Raw genomic sequence first — 22,525 nt, 5'->3', positions numbered from 1 at the left:
ATGAAATAGGACACGAAGGTAAGGGATTCTCATTTGTTGTATTTGAGTAAACTTTTCTTCCATTCATTTTATATAAGGCAATTTACCTAAATGAAATAGATGGAGGAAATGTTTACTCAAATGCAACAATTGAGAATCCTTTACTTTCGTGTCCTGTTTCATTTTTATGTAATCTGTGGTGACTTACCACGTTTTAGCGAATTACACGTAAACCGTGGTAACATGACATGGTTTATGAAGGGGCTTTTTGACCATAAACCATGGTAACATACCACGGTTTATTCAAGAGAGATTTGCGAACATAAACCTTGATGACTTACCACAGTTTATGAAAGAGAGCTTTTTTTTTGTTGTTGATGTTGAGTTCATTATATTACGAATACTTAAGTTGTTTAATATTAGATGTTGACTTCATGGTTGTTGTTGTTGCGTTCATTGTATTACGTATGTTTAAGTCGTTTAATTTTAGATGATGTTTAATTAAAGCACAATGATTTATTTATAAAAGAGCTAAAAAGTTGTTACAAAGGTGTTCATAAGCAAATATCATAAAACATATGTAACACACACACACACACACACACACACACACACACACACACCCACCCACACCTATATATATATATATATATATGAATACCACAATATAATAAGACACACATACATAATCCGAATGCTAATCTGAATCCTTGATTGTATCATCATCATCAATGTCGAAACCACGGATTAGGTGAGACCCGGTGCCACATCTAGCAGGACGCCGCACCCTCGTCGGTCGCTGACCACTCTCTGCTGGGGATGTATGTGGTAAAACGGCACTAAATGATGATGCGGAAGTCCCACCCATAGTGAACCATGGGTCATTTGGAGATAATGTAGGCTCATTGAAATCCACCCCAAACTGAGCCTAAACACCCTGCATCTGTGGCTGAAGATCCTGCATCTGTGGCTGGAACTCGGCAACCTGGGACTGTCCATCCGGCATCAGTGGCCAGATATGGCAACTAACGAAGGTGAATCTGGTTCGCGTTCTTCTCTTCAAATAGTTGAGTTGACAGCAATATCATAATGTAAGGACGCGCATATATACGCACCGTCTCCTTACTAGAATCTGCTGGGAGAATCTGAAACCTCTCATGGAACTATGTGAAGTGAACCGTCATCTGCTTGACTTTATTCGGTAGCGGTTGCTCGCCAAACAATTCCTGAAACCACTCTCATGCTGGTCTTCCATTGTCCATCAGATTCTCAAAGTCAGTGAGGCACCCACTAATGGCTTCTCTATCAATGGGCAAACCCAGCTGATATGCCACATCCTGCAAAGTGATAGTACACTCTCCAAACGGCATGTGAAATGTGTGCGTCTCATGATGCCACCTCTCAACGAAGCTAACTAGAGCCTCATCAACCCAGAACCACTGACTGTTCAGCCTAGCCAAGTGAAACAAACCCGCAGTCTCCAAATACGGTATAATCCGTCTTGACCATGGTGGTTGGCTTAAGGTGAAATATGTTGGTCGTGACAAATTTCTTATTGATCAAGCAATGGACCACAACATGCACATAGTTTCTAACTATGTAGTCCCCTTCAAGTCTTTATTGGATAATAAAAAAATGTTTGTCCATGAAAACAATGTGGATTCAATTACTCATGCATCTAGATTAATGGATGGGGGCTTATACATTCCTTCAATTGATATAGCCCCTGCATTTCCAACAGATCTTCCTGGTGATATGATTGAATCAATAGATCAACCTTCATCTGAAAATGTGCTATCCATGCCTTCAACATTGTCCAACGAAGTTCCTTTCATTGCTCAGAATGATTTGTCTTTTATGCAGACTTTAGAATTTTCTAATCCTCTCATGAACTCCTTTTTCGGAGATTTAGCCAATCAAAATGTACCCAAAACCCCTTCTAATGTAAACATCTCTCATTTTACTCCATGTGTAGATGAAGTATATGAGAATAATTCGGTATCTTTAGAAGGAATGCCTGTTGAATTGGACCATTTGGAAGTAACGATTGCGTATCCATTATCAGGTAACCTCTTTTCATCCATTAAATTAGATGCAACTCCTTTGGTTTATTCTATTGTTAAGGTTGTTACACCCTACCAGGCTGACCACTATGCAATGGTATGTATCTTGATAAATTCTTTTTTTCAATTTTGATCTAAAACACTAATTTCCAGGCCATCAAAGTCACTTTGTTGATTATATTTTTATTTATCTTTAATTTATCAGCTACTGCCGGCAAAATTCGCAATGAAGGCTTTCCCATCTAAGCTTGATAAGATTAAGGTTAAACAAAGTAACAGAGCTTTTTGCAAGATGAAACTACGATGGAACTCAGAGAGGCCTAATGGTGTATTCATCACAAAGGGTTGGTCTAGATATTGCAAAAGAAATAAGTTGAAGGGTGGCAGTGTTGTTAAGTTTAGTGTATCTTCTATTGATGAAACAGTAATGAGTATTGCTATTTTGTCCCGTTAGTTAATTGTGATTAGAAGGTCTCTATTACAAATTTCTAACTGTAATTCTGGAATGTAAAGCTTTGCTATTACAAGTGTATATGCCACTATATATCGTTAGCTATGTAATGTTTTTTTTTTTGTTGGTTTATTTATGTTTTTCTGCTAGGTGTAACCTATATTTAATGTAATGTTTCAGTTTAATAGTAGACTAATGTGTTTTTGATTGGTGTTTTTCTATTTATCCTTTTTTTTTAAGATTGAGATTTCACTTAACAGAATTTGTTCCAATATTTTACTTATCTGTTTTGATTCCTACTTGCACTTTTTAATGGTTTCTATTAAGGATTATTAAGAGTTTAATTTTTCTTTTTGTTTATGTAATTCTTGATAATGATGTAACAGACATTCCATATATAACCTAAGCATGTTTGTGATGGTTATTTACTCTAATTTTATCCTTGTGTTTTTGCTCTATATATCTATGTTTAGTTTGATGTCGCAGAACATAGTCTAATCTATATACAGATTTTATATTTGAAAATAAAATAATTCATCGTGTTTTTAATCAGTTAAAATTTTCTGATCATCATGGTGAATGTGTTCTCATGTGTTATGCTGCCTTCTCTTCTCTTTTCAATAATCTATAATACTTTGTATAATGCTTCAATATCTATAGATTCTTTCCCCCTTGATTTGTTCATCGTCTATAATAAGATATAACCATTCCTTAATTTGTTCATATAATTTCTAACTCTTTTTTTATTCTTGGTTGCACTCTTTTTACAGTTTTTGTTTCCAATTATTAAGAGATTAAATTTTGTTTTATTATTTCAGTAATTCTTAATCAAGATTTGTTAGACATTCTATATCTATTATGGTTGAACATATTTGTTATGGGTATCTATTTTACTTTTACCCCTGTTTTTTATTGTATCTATCTATATTAATTTGATGTCATAGGCCATGTAGTTTTTCTCTATATACAAATTTTATATCTGAAAATTAAACAAGTATAATGAACTTATTCAGTTACAATCTTCGGATCATGTTGGTTTTTCATGTGGTATTTTGCATTAAATTCGATTTTTAATCTTTTTTTAGATGTTTTGTAATCCTTCAATATTATGTTTAATTCTTCCACCATTTCAAATAGATTGCAAGTTTTGGTGTGAGATTGAAATAAATGAAACGAGTCTTAAGATGTAACTAAATTTATTGTTATTATTATGGTTGCAATCTTTATCAAATTGAATAAAACTCTCATACATATGCAATCTGGATCTTCTTTTAAGGCACAACAATTAACAATTAAACCCTTAACATCCACATTGGATAAAAGTATAAAACCAAACACAAGTAATTTTAGAATTATATATATTGTACTCATAATTAGTTAATAGTATATTTATTAATAGCAGATTTATCTGTAAGCACATTCATTCACTATATCACATCACATATCACATAAATGATTTTGTAAGAAGATGTAAAAGAGATAAAGTCATTTATACTTTGGGTAACTGTTACCTAAAATTTATTGCATAGTATACTTTCTTATAACTTCAGCTTAATTTAGATGAGACTAGTGAATAACCCGTGCGATGCACGAGAAATGTTTAGTACTGGAATTAACAAAATATATCATTTATGCATAATATAGTGTGTATCATAATCAAACAAATTTATACTTAAAAATCCTAATGTTTGCCCTTAATCGAATTAAATTAACATATACAAATTTTCCAACATAAATGAGAAACTGAAAATCATTCCTTGCATATTAGTTACTAATGTAAAAAAGTTTCTTCATGTTAGGTTACATAACAAAAACACAATTTCATATATTTGCTGAACAATCAACAAAAAAATAGGTTCAACATTGGATATAGTTACCTAATAACCTTCTATTAAACATTGAACCACCTAATAAAAAATATCAAGACTTCAACTTAAAAATATCATCCACAATTTACTAATCAATAATACTGAATGATACAAATAGGGATTTCTCTACACATAAAAAATTTAATGCTCCGAGTCATAGATTATGAAAAATCTCCCTATACACAACATTCAAGGTAGAACCATCACTTAGTGAGCCATTGTTCTTTATTAAAACTCTTAAGACCTTTTTAGACTTGACCCTAGACAAAGAAACATATAATTGACCATGCGTAAAAACAGGTTTAGGTAAGTATAACCCCACTATGCTTAGAGTTTGACCTTGAGATTTATTGATGGTCATTGCAAGGGAGACTATAAGAGGAAACTGTCTACGTTGGAACCTGAATGGAAGTGTTTTATTGTTAGGCACCATATTCATCCGTGAAATCAGAACTATTTCGCCACACTTGTCACCTGTCAAGATATTGCATTCAATGACATGATTACCTAATCTTCGAACCTGTAATCGAGTACCATTACAAAGTCCATTGCTTTGGTCTATATTCCTCAATAGCATAACAGGTACACCAACTTTGAGTTTCAACTGGTGGCTAGGCAAGCCTGAGCAATTTATCGAATTCAACACATCAGTTGTGATAGCATCCATCTCATATTCCATGTTGCCCTCTTCAGCACACAATGAGTCCGAACTAAGATAGACTCTTTCATCAGCATTAATGTATTCCATTATTGTATTGTTGACATTATGCACAACTTAAAGTGTAGGTGCTAGAATTGTGCGCTCCTTAAAGTAATCAATGTTATTCAAGTTCAACAATAAATCCGCATAGACAAATGTAACCAAATTCTGAAACCTATCATTAGTATCATTAATTAGAATGTCTTTAGGGATGCCTACCTCAGACTCACCATCTATTAAATTACCTGCCAACTCATCGCCAATTTGAATTAACCATTGTGCAAACTTTTTGAGATCATTATCAACTTCAATAGTACCTCCAGCAGTAAGCCTCATGTTCTTTGAAAGCTTTAAGACCGTGCAAAATTGCCATAGATAAGAAGAACTAATGAATTCTTGCACTATGTCTTGACTAATTATGAGGACAATGTATATAATTCTAAAATTACTTGTAAATGATTACAAAATACATCATAAATGATAAATATACAAAGGTCATAAATACATTAGGGAACAAAACGATCTAAAAAGCATGAAAAAAAAAGACAAACAAAAGTTGATAAGAAAGCAAATGAAATTAAACCTAAAATGAATGAATGATTATTTTATTTAGAAATACATAATAAAAAAACATAGGAGAACGTTAGTACTCTAATAATTATATAGAAATATTTAGGATTTTATTAAAACCATGATTTATTAATTATACTCTAATATTAGCCTCTAATAAAAAAAATATTGCCTCGATGTAATATTGATAATGTGCATTATAAAACACATAATGCATATTGAATTATAAATTTAATTATCTTTATAATAGTTAAAAGAATTAAATGTTAAACATGTATTAATTTTTTATATACTAAAAAGATAAATTATAAAATATTAAAAATCATATTGTATTTCTATTAAAGTTTTAGACAATTTGTTAAAGATTGCAACCATAATTATTACAGTACTAAAATATGTATTCAACTTGTTCCATTTATTTCAATCTCGCAAGAAAAATTGCAAAATGTCATTAACCATACTAAAAATAAACACAAAGGTATGGTATTCCATTTTATTAGTGAGTAGATTCAAACTAAACCATCAATACTCGTGTCAATAATTACTTAGTATGTCAACAACGTTGATAAACTACTATTTCATGGTTTATCTTGTGCTCAATTGAGTGGTTTTTATCTACTCTTTACCCACTTATTCATACTATTTGTATAATTTTACATTTGCCTTCCTAATTATGTGCTATGATTGAAAACATGCTTCTTTAGACTTATAATTGCTAATATTAATCCTCTTTTATCACCATTAGATGCCTTGATATGTGTGTTAAGTGTTTTCAGATATTATAAGGCAGGAATGGCTTGGAGGATGGGAAGAAAGCATGCAAAAGTGGAAGGAATGCAAGAAGTTGGAGAAATTGCTAAGCTGTCCAACCTGACCTCTCGCACTCAAACGGCTATAACTTTAGCTACAGAGGTCCAAACGACGCGGTTTCAGTTGCGTTGGAAAGCTAACGTCCGGGGCTTCGATTTGATATATAATATGATATAGTTTCCCTGACGCTAAGCGACGCGACCGCGTGATCCATGCGGCCGCGTCGCAGTGACGAAAATCCAGCGTGGCAAAAATTCGAACCAGCGAATTCTGGACTGTTTCTGACCCAGTTTACGGCTCAGAAAACACAGATTAGAGGCTATAAAGTGGGAAAATGCATCCATTCATGAGAAGGCTCTCATATTCACAATTTTAGGAGTAGATGTAGTTTTTAGAGATTAGGATTAGGATTTAGGACTTCTCTTAGTTTTAGAAATGACTCTCAATCCCAAGTTCTTTATTTTATTTATTTTTCCATGCATGTCTATGTCAGATTTAAGTTCTTTTGTTAATGCAATTTGAGGTATTTCAGTTTAATATTGCTTTCTTTTATTTACATGATTATTGCTTCCCATCTGAAGGCATTTTTATTCCAATAGATTTACTTTTTCCCTTTTGGTTTTGGTTAAAAAATCAGTAACTCAGGAGTCATCCAACTTAACAGCATAATTGTTAATTGTTATCTTGCCAATTGAGTTGAACTTCAATAATCTCAATCTTTTCTTAGGAATTAACTAGGATTTGAAGATCAACTAATTAGTCACTTGACCTTCCTCTGCTTTAAGTAAGGGTTAACTAAGTGAAATTAAGATTCAATTTTCATTATCATTGATAAGGATAACTTGGTCTGGACTTCCAATTTCTAATACCTTGCCAAGAGTTTATGTTTATTGTTATTATTTTATTTTACTTGTCACTTAACTAACTTTTTACCTTGATCCAAAACCCCCAATTTACAATCTTCATAACCAATAATAAGAACACACCTCCCTGCAATTCCTTGAGAAGACGACCCGAGGTTTAAATACTCGGTTATCAATTTAAAAAGGGCTTTGTTACTTGTGACAACCAAAACGTTTGTACGAAGGGATTTCTGTCAGTTTAGAGACTATATCTACAACGCGACTGTTTTTATGACATTCTTTACTGGCAAAAATCCCGATGTCAAACGTACTTATATATTCTATAAACTTTAGAAATAATATTGGTCTCTCATTAGATTTACAATGAAAACGAATGATCTAACAAATTTTAATTTGTATATATAGACTACTTCTTAATGGATTGAAGTTGAGAAGCCTCTCAAAGTACTCTTTTGGAGGACCAGTTGTATCACTTATATAACAAATCATTCAAAAGTAGGGCTGGCAATTCATACCCTACCCATGGGTACCCAATCTGGTCCAACCCGTTCAGGTAGGGTAGGCTACCCAACCCGCTGCGGGTAGGGTAGAGTACGATCCGGGTATGCCTGCGGGTAGGATAGGGTACGGGTTTAGGGTGTACCCTACCCTACCCTACCCGCACCTTATATATAACACATATTTTATTAAAAAATAGGTATATATGGAAGGAAGTGAGAGTTGAACCCATAATCTCCCTTATGTAATGACTTACAATAAGTGAACAACCACTAAAATAGTTAGTTAATTTAGTAATTTAGAGCATTAGTTTTTTATTTTTTATGTTATTAATATGTATAAAATTTAAAATGATTGAATTTTATATTTACTTTGAAAAAATTTGATATTTCTACGGGTAGGGTAGGGTAGGATAGGGTTTAAAACTTTAGGGTGCGGGTAGGGTTAGGGTTGAGAGATTTTCAACCCGCGGGTAGGGTTAGGGTAGAGTCCAAACCCTACCTTACCCTACCCATTGTCAGCCCTATTCAAAAGCACCGAAAATTACTTCTTCCCTCTATCGAAGTCTGAAAAAGGCAAGTGTTACTAAACCAAAACTGTAAAAAAAAAAAAAAAAGTTGTGCTACGAAACCAAATCTATTATCCAAAAAAACAGATGGTGCACAATTTTGATTTTTATAGATTATTATAAACCAATTTAATAATATGATAATAAAAAATCTTTAAAGCCAAAATTATATCCCTCAAATAAAAAAAATGAAAATACAATATATAGGGAAATCAAAATTAGCACAAAACTCTTTCAAAAACAAATAAGAAGAACACGTAGATATATAGAATCTTTTTGCCCACTTAATTGCTAAATCATTTTAGAAAAATAAATGGTTATTTTTTTTAGAAAACTGGATGCACAATGCACAAAGCCTAATAAAGAGGACCTAAATACAAATGGTCATATGATAATCCAACACATAACATTTTTCTATCAATGGTCAACTAAATCTCCAAAATTCATAACATTTCCTAATTATCCAGCTGATGCATATAAATATGCTTAAACACACACAGAAGCACCAAGAAAGGAAAAAGAAATACGAGTACAACTAATTACCAATCACAAACTTGTAGGGTAAAAATCCTATGTTCTTATTGCACCTCCTTTGATAAAAAATCTGCCCCAATAGTTTCTTTGTACTAATTGCTAAACTTATTATTCACATTTCTAAATTATATTTATTAGGAAAATATAAGAATATGAAGCTCCTTGGTATACCGTTAAATTATACAAAAATAAATCACAAAAAAATACAATAAGAATCAACAAAGATAAATAATTTTGAAGACAATCAAATATCAAAGAATACCTTATTCATCAAAGATGTCTTTCTCACGAATTGATGTAAACTCAAGCTTCAACCACGATTGAAAGTGCACAAATGATTCAAATAACTGTTACATATAGTGAAAATTATTTTACAGTATCAACAAATCATGCATATGCATCAAGAAAAAGAGTTGAAAACAAAATGTTATTTCAGAAGCATGAACGACCAACATCGCATCCTCCACTCTGCCCATCACCAACATGTCAACCATAACCAACGCCCACTGGGACCACCGCTGCCACTTTATCCACCACCCCTGTAATCTCCACCTTCAAGTCAGAATATGAGAAAAATAGAATCAGAGAATTGAGAAGGTAATTGAAGAAGAGAAGAAAAATATACCTCTTTTGTTGTGATTCAAATTTTAAATTTTAAATCTCACATTTTTAGGACTTGTTAGGTAAAAAAAATAAATGTTGAAGTAAAGAATGAAATAAAAGTAAATGGGAGAATAAGGAAAACAGGTATAGAGAGAAGAAGAAAATTAATTGAGATAATGAGAGAATTGGTAATTAGTTGTAAAGCTCACAACTAAGTTACTTGAGAATGATTAATTTCAAAAACATGAGTTTCTTTGTAAACAATAGCTGCTGCCACCTCAACTTCATTTAACGACTTATCATGAATGCCTTCAATTTTATCTGCTGCTTTGCTAATTGAAAATCCATCCCCATTTGTACCATATAAGAGAAAAGTCCATATGGAATTTGAATTTCACTGATTCAGTCAAAGAATGCACATTGCATAGTATTTAAGATACAGTAACATTTTCAAATGTTCACATCTAAAGTTGCATGCATCCACAATATCTACCACAATCACATATTAAACAATACTTAAATTGTGAAAAAAAGAAAGGTACTTTCTGCACCCCCAAAATCACAAACAAATGCATCCTTTATGACAATAATTTCTACTAAGATTTAAACATAAAAATTCTAGAAGTATGCATATACTTCAAAGGCACATGCACACATCAACTGTTGAAAAAAATACCTAACCAAGACAAAATAAGCTGAAAGCTTTCTGTTCATATCAATGCCTCAGGAGCTAATGTTCAAACACAAATAGTTCACTGCTCTGATCAATTTTAGCCAAAGTTATTTAAAATAAAGTAAATTAAAATGGTATTCATGAGGAAGGAAGCCTACAGAGTGATAAAGCCAGAAAAACGTTCCCTGTTGCTATGCTTCAGAATGACACTCTCATCCACCCATCTATTTTCCTTCTGAAAAACACTTTAACAACAAATTTGAGAAGTTAAAAACTCGAGTTTTCTCAGCATTATGAACATGAATTCATATAACATGAGGCAAAAAGAAAAATAAAACAAAAACAAAAAAAGTCCAGATTTGAAGTAAACCCAATTACAAAAATGGAAAGAAAACCGTGAATTTAATAGAGAGGAATGTACCCAGAAGCTAATATGCACTCTTAGATTGCAATGAATAGCGGAGCAATCGATGAATATGAAGAAGTCATACGTAACCGACGCTCATGTTGTTTTCTTCACATTGCAATCGAAACACATCTAAAGCGAAAAAATAAAAAATGAATTTAAAAATCACAAAAAAGTCAAAATATAGTAGATCAGAAAAAAAAACTTGAAAAACATCAAACCAAAAATCTCAAAATTGAAAATCTGGACATCTGAAGTGATCAAACCTTGTTTTCCAAAGAGCTTGTTTAGAAGTCCCTTGCAAAATGCCCAGAATCCCCATAGTTGTAGCGGATCTGCTGCCACCACCGTCGCCGTGCATGCCTCCACATCTGCTTCCTCCTTGGTTGTAATCCCTGGCCATATGGCTCATCCCCACCACGGCTGTAGCAAGCGCCAGAAGAACGACTGAATACAGTAAACAATGAAAACAGGAGATTATAAATATATTTGTTTTTTCAATTCAAAATTGAAATTTGAAATTTCATTTTCTTTTTACTTGTCCGAAGAGGTGGAAAATAAATGTAGGTGAGAATGAATAAGAAATAGTTAGTATTGAAAGAGAAATTAAAGGAAGGAATTGTCAGAGTCATTAAAGCCAAAGGGCAAAATTTACTCGAGCATAAATGAATGATGACTGAATGGGAGAGGCAGAGCTCAGATGAACAAATTTAAACAATCAGCAAAGAAACTTTCCTGAGGAAGCTAATAATATACACTTCGAAGATGCGACGAATAGCAGAGCAATTGATGCATATGAGACCATATACATAACTAAAGCGAAAAAATAAAATCTAATTAAAATCACAAAATTTCAGAATCTGGAACAAAAAATTGAAAAACCTCAAACGAAAAACCTCAAAATTGAAAATTTATGGAATCCAAAGTAATCAAAGCTTGTTTTTAGACTTTGTAATGGTACTCGATTACAGGTTCGAAGATTAGGTAATCATGTCATTGAATGCAATATCTTGACAGGTGACAAGTGTGGCGAAATAGTTCTGATTCCACGGATGAATATGGTGCCTAACAATGAAACACTTCCATTCAGGTTCCAACGTAGACAGTTTCCTCTTATAGTCTCCCTTGCAATGACCATCAATAAATCTCAAGGTCAAACTCTAAGCATAGTGGGGTTATACTTACCCAAACCTGTTTTTACGCATGGTCAATTATATGTTGCTTTGTCTAGGGTCAAGTCTAAAAAGGGCTTGAGAGTTTTAATTAAGAACAATGGCTCACTAAGTGATGGTTCTACCTTGAATGTTGTGTATAGGGAGATTTTTCATAATCTATGACTCGGAGCATTAAATTTTTTATGTGTAGAGAAATCTCTATTTGTATCATTCAGTATTATTGATTGGTAAATTGTGGATGACATTTTTAAGTTGAAATCTTGATATTTTTTATTAGGTGGTTCAATGTTTAATAAGAGGTTATTAGGTAACTATATCCAATGTTGAACCTATTTTTTTGTTGATTGTTCAGCAAATATATGAAATTGTGTTTTTGTTATGTAACATGACATGAAGAAACTTTTTTACATTAGTAACGAATATACAAGAAATGATTTTCAGTTTTTCATTTATGTTGGAAAATTTGTATATGTTAATTTAATTCGATTAAAGGCAGACATTAGAATTTTTAAGTATAATTTTATTTGCTTATGATACACACTATATTATGCATAAATGATGTATTTTGTTAATTTCAGTACTATGCACGGGTTATTCACTAGTTTATTTATATAAAATAAATTGAAACTAAAATTACTCAATTGTCTTAATTATAAACATGTTATATTTTTTAGATTTTTTTTATTATAAAACAAAAGAACTTCATTTTTTGAAAAAAAATTATTGAAACTTTAATTTTTATAATACATTTTTTTGACATTTAGGACAAATTCGTCGCATTCTCCGACGAACCTTATTATTTTTAAGAAGTTTGTCTTATTTTACAGCGAATTTCTATACTCTTTTATGTATTGTTTATTTGTTTTTTTTTTTATATTTATTGAGCATTTAACTTAAAGTTCGCTGTGGAGTAAGACAAATTTTTAATAAAAATTGAAATTTCAGGTGTAGTAAAGCGATCTTCTTAAAAATAATGAAGTACTGTCGGCGAACTTATCTAAAATACCAAAAAAAATATTCCAAAAATTAAAGGTTTTTTTTTTGAGAAATAATAATTTTTTTAATTTATAATAAAAAATTCTATATTTCTATCTTTTTATTAATTTATATAATTTGCTGTTGTTTAAAATGAACTACGAACTACGAAAAACATGTAGTTCACTAGAGTAAAATACAAACTAGAAGGATATTTTAAAAGAAGTTCATTTATGGGAGGCTACAACAAACTAGCTTGAGGAGATGTTGGCAGTAGCGAATTAAGTAAGGATAAACATAGTTCGTGGTTCCCTCTAACAAATTATGAACAAGCTTGTGATTCGTTATAATTTTAAGGTCCGTTGAAATCCATTTTGGTCCCTAAAATTTTCGACCGGCCTTAATTTTGACTCCCAAATTTATAGTTATCCAATTAATACTCCTAAATATTGGGTTGTGCCCCCACGCTTGCCCCCGTAGCTATCTCCGTTAACAGAGATTTGATATGGCACATTAAGTTAACAGAGTGTGTATCCACATGGCACCCAACTTGCTATAATGGATGTGTGATGAGTAAATGATGTGACAAAAGTTGAATGAACTCAATTTGCAACCTTCTTTTCCCAATATGTTCGAGACTTTGCTGGAAAATTGAGTTCATTCAACTTTTGCTACGTCATTCACTCATCACACATCTATTCTGGCAAGTTGGGTGTCACGTGGATACACACTTTGTCAACTTAATGTGCCACATGAGATCTCCATTAACGGAAATAGCTACAGGGACAAGCCTCGGACACAATCTAATATTTGAGGGTGTTAATTGGGTAACTATAAATTTTAGGATCGAAATTGAGGCCGGTCGAAAATTTCAGGGACCAAAATGGGTTTCAACTCGACAATAATCGAGTTTGTTTGATAAAAAATAATGAATAAGAAATGAATTTATTATTTTTATATTTATTAAATTATTTTATTTCTTAATTTATATAATTAAGAAATAAAAAATTTAACTAACATATAATGTTACCAATTAAGAAAGTCACCTTGGTTAAACACAAAATAAATAGCCCAACCCAAAAATGGTAACCAGAAAAAAGAGGGATTACCAAGAAACACCAATTAATTGAAAAAAAAATAAAGAGGAGAATCCCTCGCTTCCCGTTTTGGGTTTTTGTTTTTGTTCTCGGCCTCCTTTTTGGGTGGATAGCATCGGCTCAATTTTTTCGAAATGGAGCCTGTATGTGAGTTTTGCATGGATATGGAGTTAAGGTGGGTTAGACATGTATGTGGGGCAGAGTTTTGGCAGCTTTTGGGAGTGGAACTCGGACGGTCCGAGTTCTGTGTTTTTGAAGTTTCTAAACTGGGAGACGCACGGTCCGATTTGTGGTGGAGAGGGAAAGTGTGTTGTTGCAGATGAATCGGACCCTGCGAGATGGCTGGGGTGGAAGAGAAGACGCACGGTCCGAGTTGCGTGTAGCGGATGGAGTCGGACCGTCCGTTTTGGCTAGGGATGGTAGAACCGGTTCACGAAAACGCATGGTCCGATTTGGTTGTTGAATATATTTTTGAATGAAGTTAACCAAGTCGGACGTTCCGAGTTGAGTATAGAGTCTATATAAAAGTGTGCAACGAGTTAGTGTTAGGTTATCCCTCTTCTTCTCCTTCTTATGCGCCGCTTCCTCCTCTGTTTCGTTCTTCTGGAAATATTTCATGGTTGTTCAAAATCAAAGAAGTGTGTAGTTAGTGTTATGTTTTTTTTTGTGAGTAGGAGAAATGAGTGATAGAGTACTAATAAAGGTGTATTATTTTGGTCAAATTTTATTACAAACATCTGAAGAGGTAAAATTTATTTGTGAAAATCCAATAGATGTTGTTATTCCTTTTATCATTTCCTTTGAAGAACTCAAAGGTTTGATCTGTGAAAAGATTGATTCTGAGAGGGCAAAAAAAATATCCTGTGTTCTATACAGATATCCCGTATCGGTATTTGGTGGGTTTGTCCAATTTCAAACAAGATATGTGACGGACGAAGCGAGCATGCAGGAGATGTTTTCAATGTATATTGAAAACCGGGCGCAGATCTCGTTTATCGAGTTGTATGTTGAGTTTGAACAATCTGAGGCAGACCGAAACATTCTACGGGAAGATTATAATAGTGACAGTGAAGAAGAGTTCGAAAGCAACTACGAATGTGTTGGTGCAGATGGAGATGAAGATCATGGTGAGGGAAATATGGATCCAGATGTGACAGAGGTGGCAGATGCACTCGCAAACGATATGCCGTTTGGGGAGCCTTCATTCATGCGAGTTCTGGACTTGGAAGCCATGCATGTTCCGGAGTTTCCGGAATATATGACTGCAGGTACGTTAATATTTAAATTATTGTCTTTTTTATTTATTTATTGAATTATTTATGAATGAATTATTATTTATTACCCATTATTTAAGCATGCGTTGATGTCATGTATGTGTTAGACATTGAACCGGTTGACCTGATCCTATGTAAAAAAAAAATTTAAAAATAGTAGGAAGTTAAAAAAATAAAAGTCAACATATGTGTTAAGTAATGTTTGAAACATATCACGTTATTTTAAACGAATATAGAACATAGAATTTAATATTTTATTATTATTTACGTTAGGGTCTGATTTATGTCATACTTGATGCAGTTAATATTGATTTAGTATGGTTTTGAAATATATATGTATTTATTGAAATTTTTCCCATGCTTGTTGTCCTGGCAGAAGTTCCTATTGTCGCAGATGGTGAATTTGCTGTTGGGATGGAGTTTAGTTCCCGGGAAGCTGTTATTAAGGCAATAAAAGAGTATACCATACGACGAAGCGTAGATTACCGGGTGTATGAGTCTGAGCCTTTGACATTTTATGCCAAGTGTACACAGTATGGGTCAGGGTGTGATTGGCTTATCAGGGTTAGTCTGATCAGCAGGAAGTATTGTTGGGTTATAAGGAGGTATAATGGTAGTCACACTTGTACCAGAGCCACCATTTCACAGGATCATGCGAAGCTGGACTCCATCACAATTGCAGAAGCAATAAAGCCATTGGTTGAGGCTGATCCCTCCTTAAAGGTAAAGTCCGTTATAGCAGAAGTGCAATCGAAGTTTAACTATACTGTTAGCTATCGGAAAGCATGGTTGGCTAAGCAAAGGGCAGTAGAAAAAATATTTGGAGGTTGGGAGGCATCGTACGAAGCGTTGCCTATATGGTTTCAGGCCATGTGTCATAAGGAGCCATCAGCTGTTGTCCATTTTGAGACTATGCCTGCATACCAAGGCGATGACTTGGTTGGTCATATTCGGGTACTGCATAGAGTATTTTGGAGTTATTACCCCTGTATCAGGGCATTCAGACATTGTAAGCCAGTTGTCCAGGTGGATGAGACTCACTTGTACGGAAAGTATAAGGGTTGTCTCCTAGTCGCAGTCTCACAGGATGGCAACAACAACATCGTTCCAATTGCGTTTGCTATTGTCGAGGGAGAGACTTCTGATGCGTGGCACTTTTTCCTTAGTAACTTGCGTCAACATGTTGTCACTCGGGATGGTGTGGGACTGATATCCGACCGACACGAATCCATCAATGCAGCTGTGGAACGGAGTAACGGAGCATGGTCACCTCCTAGAGCTTTTCATATGTTCTGCATCAGGCATATAGAGTCGAATTTTCTGCGGAAATTCAAGGCACCGTACCTCCAAAAATTGGTCGTCAACATTGGTAATAATTTACTACATTTAAGTAACTTATTAACAGTAGTTAAATATTAATATTTGTTTTCGACTTTTATGATTTTTTTTTTTTTTTTTGGTTTCCTCTAGGATATTCCAGGACGGTGCGGGAGTATGAAGTGCGTTACCAGCGATTACGGGAACGGGGGGAAGCGTATACCAACTGGTTAAACCGAATTCCTCGCGAACAGTACGCATTGGCGTTTGATGGTGGATACCGATGGGGTCACATGACAACGAATCTAGTGGAATGCATCAATTCAGTGTTGAATGGTGCACGCAATCTTCCTATTACTGCTCTTGTCAAGGCAACATTCTACAGGCTAAACGAGCTTTTCACCAGAAAAAGAGCAGAGGCAGAAGCGCGGATTAATGCTGGCCATGTGTTCTCCGAAGTCGTGACCTCGAAGTTGCATGCAAACCAACTTGCATCAGGAAACATACAGGTCAGTTGCTTTGACCGGCAGAATGAGGTCTTCGAGGTGCGTGAGATGCCAAGCGGACTGGAGTTTGCAGTCGATCTACGCGCCCTTCGATGTGATTGTGGTGAGTTCCAGGTGGACCGGATCCCCTGCAGACATGTGTTCGCATGTTGCGCAAACCAGCGACTGGATTGGAAGCTATATGTGCATGATGTGTATAAGATGGACCAAGTTTGGCGGGTGTACCGAGCAAGATTTAGGCCACTAGGTAACCCGACGACGTGGCCTGCGTACAACGGTCCTCGCTACGTACCGAATCCGTATCTGAGACGTGTCTCGAAAGGGCGCCCCAGGATGACGCGTTTCTTGAATGAGATGGACACGCGAATGTTACGTCGTCCTAGGCGATGTACGCTATGTGGAGCTGAGGGACACAGTCGTAGTAGATGCCGTCAGTCAGCTGGTAGAACTGCCGACGGAGATGCTCAGTAGGTTCACATTGTGGTAGGTGTAGAACGTCACTATTATGTCATGGGTTGTCATTTTGATAGAACTTGACCTGATATGTGGAACATTATGTAATGTTTTTCTGATGTTTTTATGTAAAAACGGTTTATGTATTGTAATGTTTTCCTTGTAGAACCGGCCGGTCTAAGTGCACAGGTCTTCCAACTAAACCGACCGGTCCGGTTCAACCGGATTTTATGAATGACCCGGCCGGTCCGGTTCAATCTGATTTTCTGAAAGAACCGGCCGGTCCGCTTCAATCTGATTTTTTGAATGAATTGGCCTTTCCGGTGCAATCTGATTGTATAAATGAACCGGCCGGTCCGGTCCAATTGGGTTGTATAAATGAACCAGCCGGTCCAGTTCAATCTATTTTTTGAAATGAACCGTCCGGTCCGGTGCAATCTGATTTTATGAATGAAACGGCCTGTCCGGTTCAAGCTGATTTTATGAATGAACCGGCCGGTCCGGTTCACTCTGATTGTATAAATGAACCGGCCGGTCCGATTCAATCTGTTTTTCGTAATGAACCGGCCTGGCCTGTGCAATCTGATTTTATGATTGAACCGGCCTTTCCGGTGCAATCTGAATGTATAAATGAACCGGCAGGTTCCGGTCCAATCTGATTGTATGACTGAACAACAATAATGCGTACATATACAACACCTGTACCTTACTGCGTACTCAAGGTTAGCAATACCTGAATAGTGTCCGTAGTGCATAAATACTCTAAACATACAACATAAATGTAGTGCGTACATACTCTAAACATACAACATAAATGTAGTGCGTACATACTCTAAACATACTACATAAATACAACATGGTCCACGTGATTACTACTTAAATAAATAAGTTACAAGACAACTACTTTCTCATGGCCCACTTCACATCCTTGACTAAATTCTTGCATTTCTTGGCCGCTTTTTTGAAGACAGATGGAGTGTAGCGACTAGCACTGCGACGTGGTGGATCAATCCTCAGATTGTAACCTTTGGAGGTTTCATCCGGAGTGCGTGCATGACCTGTATAGAAATTATAAAAAATAATTAAATTATGCGCAGCAGGTAATCACAGCAAGACATAAACCACATAAGATTTACTAAAAGTAAAAAATAGATGCCAGTTATGAACATAAAATAAAAAAGTAATGGAACATGTAAAGTAGAATACAAAACATAATACCATCATTACGAGATTCTTCATCCTCGTCAAACTCCTCTATTTCATCGTCATCATGATCCTCCTCGTCATCCGGGTCATCTACTAGATACGCATCTGTCTCCCTCTCGGGTGTGTTAGCATCTTCTTCAATGAGTCCCATGGATACACGGTTAGGATTCTGACTAAAAAAAGCTCCGCGTCCGTCATCACTCCTACTAGAGTCAACCGACACAAACCCCCCAGAAGCAACCGATGATATATGGCCCGGATACCTAGCATCCAATGAATACCTACCAGCCATGAAGTCAGGCTGTTGGCCATATTGTGGTAGTCCAGGATCTGCAGACATCAACCCAAGCAACTGGCTAAAGGAACCTCCTTCTCCTGTTTCAAATTGTGAGGTACCCCAATATTGTTGACTGATTGGAACTGATGGGGGGAACTGTGTCTGAGGTACATAATGGCTTGAGGACTGAGGTTGTTCTTCTGGAATCGGTGTTGGAGGTAATATATGCGGCGAATGTGGCTCTTCTACTTGATTGTCAGCATCCATATCCTGACTACCCTCATCGGTATCCTGATTATCCTCATCCAAATCCTGATCACCTTCCTCCATATCCTGATCACCTTCATCATTATCTTGACCCACAAGATTTGACATGTTCAAGTGGTCCCCATATTTTGATCGGTACCAATGCATGTATCTATCTAGTAGATCATGTGAAGGCATCGGAAGCTCAGATAGAATGTAGTTATACCTGTTTGACCAATGCATCACCCATTTTGAATGACTCGCTTCCGTGGCCCAATTAAGATTCTTGGGCCCCTTCAGGGTTTCTCCATGCGCCTTCTCTAGATTCCGCTCCTGACTAGGTAGTCCCTGAACCAAACCAAACTGTCGCCTAAATCTATCGGTAGCATGCCACTCGACACATTCAAATGATACCAACGGAACTGTAGCACTCCAAACCACCGACTGCATGTAGATTTCAGGAGGAATGATGTTCGGATCCACCCGATCCACAGCATAAGCAACCCAAACAAACTGGAAAAAATAAAGGAACCTCAACATAACAGTCCACAAAGCCAATTACAAAGACAATGCTGTATAATTATGTCTTAGACCCTAAACATAAAACTAATACTACTTTCATTGAAACATACCTGCCCTTCCTGAAGTTCATCAAATGACTTCCTAAAGTGAGCTAACTTCAAGTATCTAAATCGTCGGTCACCACGCTCCCAGTTCCGCCACCTATTATGATATATTCAATTACCTCAGCTACCATTAAATGAATCATAAATATCAACATACGGGTACATTCTAACAAATTATTACCTGTTTGCTAGTGGAAAACTTCGAGGTTCCCTAGGTAGCGGCGATAGGTATGGCATCCTGATCCAAGCCCAACAGAGTAGAAGTGTTAGTGGACCATCTATTTCCTTGCAGTTAAAACGGGATGCACGGCATAATGCCCTGTAGAGATGTGCCAGGCATGCCGCTCCCCAACTATACTGACCAATACTACCAAAATCACGTAGCAAGGGTAGAAATTTCCAATGCACTCCTGCCCCAGACTTATCCCCAAACAAGATCGTCCCGATCAACAACATAATATGGCACCTCACATACCTCTGTATACTGATATCATCAATCAACTGTAAATTTTCTTTTAAATCACGCAGCCAGGTAAGTTTTATGCAACTAGATCTACAGTCAGACACACGCGGTGCAACTCCAAATTGAAGCAAACACTCCGCCTCCAACGCTTCATAACTGCTCATTGTCATCCCTGTGACCGGAAGACCATCTGTGGGAAGACCAAGAATCATAGCTACATCTTCAAGTGTCACAGCACATTCACCAATGGGAAGGTGGAACGTATGTGTCTCTGGGTGCCAACGTTCAATTAGAGCATTTACCAATGCTTTCTGACACTGCACTATCCCAATCTGAGATGCATGATAGAACCCGGTAATTCGCAGATGATCCTCCACCCTTTCGTTGTACCGATCCGGAGGAAGTGGATGGTTACATGTCAACATTCTTGATTTCTACAAAAAAACATAACAAATTACTAATCAAATTATTAAGAATTGCTAACTTACCATCATAAATTTATTGACTGAATCATTATACAACTAATTCTCGTAACTTCTAAATTTAACTAGTTAATCCTCAAAAGTATTCATAACTGCTAATGAAACTCATTACAAATACATATATTCCTAATCATAAATCTCAACAATATTTACAACATCCACAATAATATCGAACATTAATTAATTAGTCTTTTGTTAAAAATTTTTTCCCCTGCAATACAAAATATTAATAAATCTGTATATGCCATCATTCATATTCTAACAACGCTAATAATTAACTTGCTAATAATAATTACTACAATTAAAATTATTTAAATTTTTCCATAAAGAAATATCTAACATGGCTTAATTAAAAAAACCTTTCTAATCAACTCAGCATTAACACTTTACCACAATAATAATAACATCTAACCAAAATCGATAACAGTTACACTTAATTTCTTAAAAACACATTCAAATAACATTGGCTTACAAATAATAATTACACCACAATTAAATAAACTTATTAAAAATTTACATTATGTTCTACTTACTACTACAGCCAAAAACACAAAACTAAAGAACAACAACAACATAACCATAACAAATTTTCTTATCATGATATATATAATTAATAATCTGTAAAAAAATATTTAAATAGAACCTAACAAATATTTAAAAATTACTACATATCTCTAACAACTACATCATCATAACAAATTTTCTAATCATGATTTATATAATTATTAATCTGTAAAATAATTTTAAAGAAATCTAACAAACAATGAAAAATAAGTCATACTCATTCCATTTATGTTTTTCAAATGCATGTCTAACAACAATATAATCATAAAAAAAATTTTAATCATCATAAATATAATTATTAATCTGTTCAAAATATTTTAAAATAATCTAACTAATACTAATAAATTAGTCATAATCATTCTATTTATATTCTTCAACTGTGTATCTAACAACAATCATAATATTGAAATTTTATATTTTAATAATTATAACTATAAAAAAAATTAAAAAACTCAAAAAAATTTCAAAAAATACTTACATAATCAGGATCACTGAGATAGTGAATAATATGAAGCTCAGATCGATCAACATCTTTAATTTTTAATTTTTTCCCCATTAATGTTGCTCCTCCACCATGCAAAGTTCAGAGAAATGAAGAAGAAGGCTTTGAGGGAGAAAGGTTGGTGGGAGTGAAGTGGGGATTCGGATGGTAGGAGAGCAGGTTTTCTTCTTTCTACGCTTATGATGCCCACCGATTAGGGACTCAACGGGGAAGCGCCGCGTGTCCATACCAGCAATGGACTCGGACCGTTCGACAACTCAAATCGAAATCGGACGGTCCGTGAAGCACGCCATCTCGGAGGGTCCGAGTCCCTCACCATCGTCATCCCAATACACTGGACTCGGACCGTGCGTTTTGTGGCTTGAACTCGGAGGGTCCGAGTCCTATTCCCCTGACACCACAACCAGGTTACACACCAGCCACCCCCATATCCTTTGAATACACCAGCAACGGTACAATATGAAAATTAAAAAGCGGGATAGCATCTTGCATCTTTATTTTATTTATTTATTTATTTTTTTTTGCTGGGTCTAAAGTCTAAACTTTAGACAGCATCTTGTTCTTGTGAGTTGGCATTTATCGATTGCTGCCCCACAAAGGCCACAATTGCAATCAAGTCCGTGGGTGTCTAATATCCTATTTTCTCACTTTTTAAATTCAAATTTGATAATAAAAAAAATCGAGATGTTTTTTTTTTTTAAACACAAAAAAGCTTAGAGTAAATATGTTTTTCTATACCTAACCACTAACTAGAAAGATAAAGTTAGTTGTCAAAC

At 35.0% G+C, this 22,525-nt stretch overlaps 3 protein-coding genes across 3 annotated transcripts; 1 reads left to right on the top strand and 2 right to left on the bottom strand.

The window, feature by feature from the left end:
* Positions 1–2,639: 2,639 nt before the first annotated feature.
* On the bottom strand, positions 2,640–5,109 carry LOC107646490 (uncharacterized). Its single transcript, XM_016350673.1, has 2 exons — positions 4,701–5,109; positions 2,640–2,650 (listed from the first exon to the last, which is right to left on the bottom strand). The coding sequence occupies exons 1-2, from the start codon at positions 5,107–5,109 to the stop codon at positions 2,640–2,642; spliced, it is 420 nt and encodes a 139-aa protein (XP_016206159.1).
* Positions 5,110–14,512: 9,403 nt separating this feature from the next.
* LOC148554691 (uncharacterized) lies at positions 14,513–17,401 on the top strand. Its single transcript, XM_088492147.1, has 3 exons — positions 14,513–15,101; positions 15,484–16,476; positions 16,578–17,401. Exons 1-3 carry the CDS (start codon positions 14,513–14,515, stop codon positions 17,399–17,401), a joined length of 2,406 nt encoding a protein of 801 aa, XP_088348273.1.
* A 682-nt stretch (positions 17,402–18,083) lies between these two features.
* Positions 18,084–22,221, bottom strand: LOC148554690 (serine/threonine-protein phosphatase 7 long form homolog). Its single transcript, XM_088491861.1, has 5 exons — positions 21,726–22,221; positions 19,920–20,635; positions 19,745–19,835; positions 18,602–19,625; positions 18,084–18,441 (listed from the first exon to the last, which is right to left on the bottom strand). Exons 1-5 carry the CDS (start codon positions 21,801–21,803, stop codon positions 18,284–18,286), a joined length of 2,067 nt encoding a protein of 688 aa, XP_088347987.1. The 5' UTR covers positions 21,804–22,221; the 3' UTR covers positions 18,084–18,283.
* Positions 22,222–22,525: the final 304 nt, after the last annotated feature.

This window comes from Arachis ipaensis, chromosome B6 (genome assembly GCF_059453495.1).
Source record: "Arachis ipaensis isolate K30076 ecotype BB chromosome B6, ASM5945349v1, whole genome shotgun sequence".
NCBI lineage: Eukaryota > Viridiplantae > Streptophyta > Magnoliopsida > Fabales > Fabaceae > Arachis > Arachis ipaensis.
This window is presented reverse-complemented; position numbering and strand designations above follow the sequence as displayed.